We start from the raw sequence: 8,916 nt of genomic DNA on the forward strand, positions 1-8,916 counted from the left end.
GCACATGGCCCCTAGGAGTGTACGTGTGTGCATTTCGGTGCACATGGCCCCTAGGAGTGTACGTGTGTGCATTTCGGTGTACATGGCCCCTAGGAGTGTACGTGTGTGCATTTCGGTGTACATGGCCCCTCAAAATGAGTGTGTTGATCCGTATGCATGTCTGTCTAAGTGCATAGCCCTTAGTGGAGGGGTGGTGGCAGGCAGTTAGAGGCCAGTCTTTAGGGGGGCGGCAGCCTCTTGAAGGTGGGCAGAAGAGGGGTCAACGGGGTCAGGGTGAATGGAGACCACTCCAGAGGACTTGAACTTGGGCAGGTGGAGGCCAAACTTGTTCTCCACGCCAGCGAAGGTGGCCGTGGCCAGACGGTAGCCTCCCACGTGGTCAGCACTGACCGGAGGAAGCTCAGAGATACGAGATTTAGGAGTGGGCTCAGCCCCCGCCGGACGACTGGATAAAGATAGAGGGAAATGAGACATTGGAGATTAACTAACAATGGTATCTTGGGTTATAACAGTGGGGAGTGTGTGTGCGCGCGCGTGTGTACTCACTGTCCTCCGAAGTCCACATAAAACCACCTCTGTAGAAGCTCATAGGTCACCAGAGTTACTCCAAACTGAGGAGAGGATCGACACATACGAGCTGGGGGGAAGAGAGAGAGAGAGAGAGAGAGTGAATTTCCATTTGTGTAGTCACTTTGACACAAACACCACAACACACACCTCCAGCTCCCTTCCACAGTGCTCCGAATCCCTCCTCCTGCGTGATTTTCCTGAAACAGTCCATGACTCCAGTGTAGGTGGTATGTCCCGCCCTCGCTGCTACCTGCAGGCGCGTCTTGATGACATCGGCAGGTGTCACCAGGGAGGCAGCAGGGATGCCTGGGAAATGGAGTCAGAAAGGGTGTCACTTGAGGCCATGACTGTTTTTGACAATCAAATCAAGTGGAATAGAAACTGAATAGGTCTGAAGCGCGTGTACCTCCGATGGCTCCAGAAGCTAGCAGCTGTAACGGGCCTAGTCGACCCTGCTCGTCGGCAAACTGAGCCTTGGTGTGGGCGTACACTGGGAAGAAGATGGCTGAGAAAGGGATGTCTCTCAATAAACATGCTTTAGCGCCCTACACACACACACACGAGTAAATAAAATGCATTACTTTCAATCAAAAGGCCTTTTGGTTACCAAAATACAAGAACAATGACACCAGACGTAATGGCCACACACGTCTACCTTGTAGAGGCCGAAAAAGCCAAGGTCTCGGATGACACTGAGGGCGCCAATTCTGGGTCCTGTTGTGATCTCTCCTGCCACCTGCAGTCTGATCTTGACTATCTCCAGCGGGTTCGTAAAGACCACCTGGGAAGCCCCTGCCTGCAAAGAGAGAGACATAAGGTGAAATGAGTGAGAAAGACATGGAGGGAGGCTACCACAGCTTCCCATTCAGGTAGAACAGAATGGGACGCATTTAGAGTTGGGAAGTTTGACAGGAACAGGGTTGGTCGTCGGTCATACTCACACAGGCTCCGGCCAGCACCTCAGCAGCGAATGGAATGGTGTCGTCTTTACCAGTGAACTTATCTCTCACAAAGTCATTCATCTACAGGGAGAACAGAGAGAGAGAGAGGAGATAATCAGCAAATAAGTACTACAGAGAGAATAGTCAGGCATGTCTTAAACAGAATACGTGTTGAGTTATCTTAAGGTGCACATCCATAGTGATTGGCTGAGTGGAGGGGGAGGAGTTAGACTCACCGTAAGTTTGATTGCCTTCTCTGGAGCCACGCCTATGAGCTGGGGAAGAAGACCTGCAGGGCAGCATGGGAGATTGAGTCCACATATGACATGAACCACGTCTCATGACGACAACAGTTTCTTAAGGGAGGAGAAAAGAGTACGAGGATGAAGGAAAGGTGAGAAATAAAGAACAAAGGAAGAAGTGAATGGATGGAGGCCGGTTTAGTGATGCAGTGTGGGCGAGCCAACAATAAATGGCAGTCTTGCAGTCCTTTTTCCATCAACAGAAGAGCAAAATAGCAGGCAATTTTTTTTTTAAAGAGGACCAGGAGAAAATAAAATAGGGACGGGAAGGATGGAAAGAGAGGTAAAGAGCAGAAGAGAAGGATGGGGAGGAAAACAGCAGCCAAGAGGGGAAGAAAAGCGAGCAGGAGAACAACCAAGAATGCACAATGTCCGTCCGTACCTCTGTAGAATCCAAAGAAGCCTTCGTAGCGCAGCACCTTCTTGGCACAGTCAAAGCTGTTCTTGTACATGAGCTCTCCTACGAACGTGCCTGTAATCCTCTGGTTCTGCATCCTGGTCTTCACCAGGTCTATCGGATACACTGCCGTGGCTCCCGTAGCTACACACACACACCTAAGTGGGCTATTGACACTAGGCAAAACATTTTTTTTAAACCAAGTAACTTTTTATTTGGGTGGGGGGGTGGATATATTCCATGAAAGTATTCCTTACCTCACACCACCCCCAGTCCCTTACCTCACCCCCAGTCCCTTACCTCCAGCGAAGGACCCCAAGCTGAACCGGTAGGCCGACTCTGCGGCCTGCAGCAGCACGGACCTGGAACCATCACCCTGGCTCTGCTACACAGAGAGAGGAGAGTTTGACCCACACTCGCTCGCAGTTGCACACGCACGCACACACACACAAATGCACGGCTCTTACCTGTTTCTGTAACTCGGCCAGGTGATAGGGCAGCGCTCCCTCCTCCAGCGGGGCTATCCTCTCAATGTCAGCAAAGTTCAGACGCCTGAGACAACACAGCGTCATTACCACAACACTCTGAACAGGTATGTACACAGTACGAGGCTTTTAGAGCAGTGAGCATGTTTACCCAGAGTGGGAGTGTAGGCCTGATAGCTGGTACAGGATGTCAATCTCCATGGGAGAGACCTGGCCAAACTTGTTCGCAGCAAGGGCAAACTCCTCTAGAGAGAGATGGGTTAATAGTCTGCATCACACACACTACAGAGAGATTGAGAGAGCTTGCCAATGCTCTCTTCCAACATGACAGTTCCCCTGATGGCAGCTAACAGACGACTGGCAAAGTGGGATCACACTACTCCTCTCACACGCCTGGAGCACTTCTGACCAGTGTGGCTGTGTCAGTACAGTGCATGTGTGTGTGTGTGTGTGTGTGTGTGTGTGTAAGGGTATACGTAAGGGCCTGTATAGGCAAGGTGCACGCATGTTACCTTTAGTGACCTGTGCGTCCTTGCGGGTCCCGGCCAGCGTGCTATAGATCTTGCGGATCAGCTCCATGTTGTTGAGCAGAGAGTTGAAGGCGTTGAAGTAGGAGAAGCTGACCATGTGAGAGGTGCTGCCCCCCGCAGCCTGGGAGGACAATCGCACAGAGGAAGGGTTTAGAACAGGGATGCCCTCTCCATTACTCCCCTGTTTGTAAACACGCAGACTCTCTTATCCCACACACAATCATACACTCTCTCTTACCGAAACCAGGTTTTCCTCCACAAACAGTGTAAGCATGTGGTGTCGGATTGTGGCCATGATGTCACTGAAGTCCATGGCAGAGATGGTGCCACTCTTGTTCTTGTCCTTCTGGGCAAAGGCCTGGCGTGCATGCTCCAACTGCAACTCCTGTAGGTAGAGAAGAGCGTGTGCAGTGCTTCCCCTGGGATCATTTTCAACAGTGGTGGCAAAGTTAACGTGGGGCGTGGTAGCGGGCGAGGCCACTGGCATAGTTTTAGATGCCCTCCTCTTGGCCGGAGACAAAATGTGGCCGTTTTATAAAGCTACATTTCCTACACATTTGCCACGGGGCGGAGAGAACGCTGAGTTTTAAAGCAAATTTCCTGCAATTATACACGTCATGCTATCTGAATGTCACACGCGCAATATGTCACCGCGTGAGCGCCACGGAGCGTGTGTGTGCATGACTGAGTGTGTGTGAATACCTGTAGAAACTGGGTGAACTCGAGGTAGCCGAGGCATTTCTTGCGGTCGTGTCCAAAGTGCAGGCAGATGAACTCACAGTCCCAGTTAAAGGGGATGTGGTGGTGCACAGTGGTCTGGCTGAAGATGTCCCGCACATTCTCTGTTCAAGGGATGGACAGATCGAGAGAACCATAGAATTAGAATGAGCAAAATGGACATTCCCATTCAATGCAACGTTATGTGACGGGGAGGAACGGCGGCCATATTAGTTGTACCATTTTAAAACGTCTTCACATCATCTCACACTTTCTTTCGGTGCATCTGTGAACACCGGGACAATATCAGTTCTGCTCATTCTATGACAGACCAGCATTAACCTATATTCAGACATCAGATTAAAACAGTGGCCTTCAGGCTGAGTGACTGTACTAACAAACCATAAATGGTTCCCTTTAATTACGCGTGCCATACGTGCGAGCACACACACTAAAAAGTGTGTTTGAATGTGTGTGTGTATATATAAGAGAGCGTATTAGTGTGCCAAGTCTCAAAGCATAATCCTATTTAAAAAAATAATAATAATAAAGATTCTCTGGTACTTGTCTACTTTTTAGCCATTAGTTCTGAAAGAAGCTCTCACGAGCTAAAAGTTGTCCCCGAAAATTGCGTACTACGTCACATATGTGCATTGTTGAAACAGTTGAAAGCAGGTATCGCCACCGCCCCAACACACACAGTCACGTACGTACCAAAGGAGATGTCTCCATTGCCGGTCTTGTTAAACAACTGGAAGACTACGATAAAGAGAGCGTCCGGAACACACAGCACCGACTCAAACGCCAAGAACTCCTGGAATGAGATCAGCCTGTGTGTGTGTGTGTGTGTGTGTGTGTTTTTGTGGAGAGAGAGAGGCAAAGTTAAAACAGTACACGCGATGCCATGAAGGACAAAGCTTCAGATACAGATCCAATCAGAGGGAGAAAGGTTCAGCTTTTACTGAAACGTCATAAAATGTCATTAATGATGTTGGGAGAAATTAGGCCATGCACTATTTCTTCAAATGACTCCATGCATTTCAAATCGTGTAAACCAATTGTAATGGATTTCAGGTCATTTCTCTAGACTTAAGTGAAAGGTAAAAGACTCATTGGGGATTCGCTGCTTGTAGGTTGGTACTTTTAAACAGTGCTGAATGAGACGTGTGCTTCATCCCCCTGCAAGACACACACACTTTGATCCATTACACGACTGACCTAGGTTACAACTTGTTGACCCTTGTAGCGAAACAATGAGTGAAACTTCACTTAGTATTTTTACTGTTTACATTTTTTATTTGACCTTTATTTAGCTAGGCAAGTCAGTTAAGAACAAATTCTTATTTACAATGATGGCAGGTAACCCACTGTTCCCCGGTCGGCCTTGTTCAGGGGCAGAACGACAGATTTTTACCTTGTCAGCTCGGGAATACGATCCAGCAACCTTTTGGTTACTGGCCCAATGCCCTAACCACTAGGCTACCTGCCACTCAAAAGATTAGTTCCCTGACCAGGAATCGAACCTGGGCCGCGGCGGTGAGAGCGCCGAATCCTAACCATTAGAAAAGGCACACCTGTTACTTTGAGACATTTGACTTTGAAGGAGTAAATGTTTTCAGAATCATGAACTATTTAAGTCTATCTCATAAGAGTGGATTAAGTGCATTGAAAGGGCTTGTGCAGTGTGTCTGTGTATAATCTAATCTATGAGCACCCATTAAGGCAGCTTCTGTTCTTAGACCAAATAACATCGTAATTAACTGATCTAAGCATCACCATTGTATATGTGTGGGTATGAGACCGCTATCATTCCCTACTGCAGGAGCCTTCTGCACAATGAAAACAATCTCCCATGGTTGATGTGGAGAGGGAGCACGACAGGAGACAAATAGAATGAGGGAGACAGAAGGCTAAGCATAATCAACGGTTAACCATGTACTTGGTGGAGACAGGATAAGGGAGAGAGAAAGATAGCGAAAGAGACGGATGAGAGGGTTAACGTAGGCAGCTCTTCACCCGTCCTTGGTTGTGTCGGCTACACCGGCGATGAGCTGGACAGTTTTGGGGTTGTGGTGGATCTGTGTGTGCAGGCCCAGGTACTTCTGCACAAAGTCCTCCGGGGTCATCAACTTCTCGCCATCTGCATCCACAACACTGGCATGCTGGGGGGGGGGGGGGGGGGGGGGTTACGACAGAAATAGACACAGCGTCACTTTGGGTTTCCTGCTAAACACTGACATACTGTGGTGGATTAAGACGGAAAGGGTCCTTGACTTTAACCATCACACTGGCATGCTAAAGTGGTTGAGTGTGATGAGGTAATGTGGCATTGATTTTGTTACGGCAGTGAATAACTGAAATATCTACAAACAAGCCATGAACAATCAATAACATAGGCTATCACTCTAAATATAACAACAAAAAAAGTAATTATGAATGACTTGTCCTGCTGCCAGCTCACGGTGGTTTATTATTTATAAAGGATTCCGTGTCCCTTAGACAAGGAATTTTGCAGAATATATATTAAAAAAAAATCCCTTTATGTAACCTCTCCAACATCTCGAGAGCCATCTTTAGACGTTTGTGTAAAGCCCACCTGTCTTCACCAGCTTTGTTACCCCACACGAGGCACTGACTGCTTTCAAAAGAGCGAGGGCGTGTCGTTCAAGCACATGAAACTACAGTGCACAACAGAGAATACACTATAGAAGAGCCTTCGCTCAGGTTCCCGCTCAGAACCTTCAGCATGGACCTCACTGTATAGCCTAATGTACAGTCTGCTGCCCCGCACTCATCTTGCAAGGTGAGACATAGTTTGGACACACCTACCTCATTCCAGGGTACATTGTATAATAATAGTGAAGACATCAAAACTACAAAATAACACATATGGAATCATGGAGTAACCAAAACAAAGTGTTAGACAAATTAAAATTATATTTGAAATTCTTAGTAGCCACCGTTAGCCTTGACAGCTTTTGCACACGCTTGGCATTCTCAAGCCTGCTTCATGAGGTAGTCACCTGGAATGCATTTCAATTAACAGGTGTGCCTTGTTAAGTTAATTTGTGGAATTAATGCATTTGAGCTAATCAGTTGTGTTGTGACAAGGTAGGGGTGGTATACAGAAGAAGAGCTCAAATAAGCAAAGAGAAACAACAGTCCATCATTACTTTAAGACATGAAGGTCAGTAAATCCAGAAAATGTCAAGAACTTTGAAAGTGTCTTCAAGTGCAGTCGCAAAAACCATCAAGCGCTTGGATGAAACTGGCTCTCATGAGGACTGCCACAGGCAAGGAAGTTACCTCTGCTGCAGAGGATGTTCATTAGAGTTAACTGCACCTCAGATAGCAGCCAAAATAAATGCTTCACAGAGTTCAAGTAACAGACATGAACTGTTCAGAGGAGACTGCGTGAATCAGGCCTTCATGATCAAATTGCTGCAAAGAAACCACTACTAAAGTACATCAATAAGAAGAGACTTGCTTGGGCCAGGAAACACGAACAATGGACATTAGACCTGTGGAAATCTGTTCTTTGGTCTGATGAGTCCAAATTTGAGATATTTGGTTACAACCACTGTCTTTGTGAGACGCAGAGTAGGTGAACGGATGATCTCTGCATGTGTGGTTCCCACTGTGAAGCATGGAGGAGGTGTGATGGTGACACTGTCTGATGTACCACCCCTACCTGTATTTAGAATTCAAGGCACACGTATTAACCAGCATGGCTACCACAGCATTCTGCAGCGATTCGCCATCCCACCTGGTTTGCACTTAGTGGAACCATCATTTGTTTTTCAACAGGACAATGACCCAAAACACACATCCAGGCTGTGTAAGGGCTATTTGACCAAGGAGAGTTGCATCAGATGACCTGGCTTCCACAAATCACCTGACCTCAACCCAATTTAGATGGTTTGGGATGAGTTGGACAGCAGTGAAGGAAAAGCAGCCAACAAGTGCGCAACATACGTGTGGAACTCCTTAAAGACTGTTGGGAAAGCATTCCTCATGAAGCTAGTTGAGAGAATGGCAAGATTGTGCAAAGGGTGGCTACTTTGACAAATCTAAAATATTTTGGGGTTACTACATGATTCCATGTGTCATTTCATAGTTTGTCTTCACTATTATTCTACAATGTAGAAAATAGTCTAAATAAATAAACAACCATTGAATTAAGTGTCCAAACTTTTGACTGGTACTGTAGTGTGTGTGTGTGTGTGTGTGTGTGTGGTGCTCGACTTGGACTGAAATGGGTGTCAGTACTAATTTTGGGTTTATATTTAGGTGTAGGAGTTCCACAATACTTTTGAGCTAATATGCTGTAAGAGGATCAGGAGTTCAAGCAGCAGAACATTGTGATATTCCAGTCTCCGGCGAGCTTCTGTCCAAATCAAGCACTGTGCGTGGTAGGGGATTCAGTCACACAGCTCCTCACAAAACACCCGCAAGCTAAATGACGTCAGACATCTAATTAGTTCACCCTAGCACAAAATCTTTCCACAATGAAATGAACTATACAGCATGCGTAAACGTGAAGGCCAACCAGAGATGTTCTTACCTTCTGAAAAATAAACTTCAGCTCGTTCGGGTCCGCTCGTTTGGTGGATTGCACCTGCCAAGTAATACGAATAATAGTATAACGTTAAGGTAACGTTTCCCAAACTCGGTGCACGTTTTGGTTCTTGCCCTAACCCTACACAGCTGATTCAAATGAATAACCAATCATCTCGCTTTGATCATTTGAATCAGCTGTGTAGTGTTAAGGAAATAAAACATGCACCGAGTTTGAGAAACGCTGTATTAACGCATCATATGACGTTGTGCAGCGAAAACACAGTGAACATATTTATATAGCTGAATGCAAACAGAGCAGCAGTTTTGGTTGATGACATCTAACGTTATCAGTAATAAATATTATCTAGCTGGTGACAATTGGATAAAACAACTGGAATGCATTGAGGTTGTGTA

General features: G+C 46.6%; 1 protein-coding gene across 1 annotated transcript; it reads right to left on the minus strand.

Moving 5' to 3' along the window:
• Nucleotides 1–204: 204 nt before the first annotated feature.
• On the minus strand, nucleotides 205–8,566 carry LOC120020590 (calcium-binding mitochondrial carrier protein Aralar1-like; the record flags this gene model as incomplete). The annotated part of the gene is made up of 17 exons (XM_038964293.1): nucleotides 205–445; nucleotides 547–637; nucleotides 718–876; nucleotides 977–1,115; nucleotides 1,226–1,366; nucleotides 1,512–1,592; nucleotides 1,748–1,800; nucleotides 2,196–2,354; nucleotides 2,511–2,595; nucleotides 2,678–2,762; nucleotides 2,847–2,940; nucleotides 3,208–3,346; nucleotides 3,464–3,610; nucleotides 3,928–4,067; nucleotides 4,657–4,772; nucleotides 5,959–6,104; nucleotides 8,507–8,566. Coding segments are annotated over 17 exons (2,076 nt in total), but the record flags the coding sequence as incomplete, so codon positions are not given.
• Between the last annotated feature and the right edge of the window lie 350 nt (nucleotides 8,567–8,916).

This window comes from Salvelinus namaycush, chromosome 25 (genome assembly GCF_016432855.1).
Source record: "Salvelinus namaycush isolate Seneca chromosome 25, SaNama_1.0, whole genome shotgun sequence".
Classification (NCBI taxonomy): domain Eukaryota; kingdom Metazoa; phylum Chordata; class Actinopteri; order Salmoniformes; family Salmonidae; genus Salvelinus; species Salvelinus namaycush.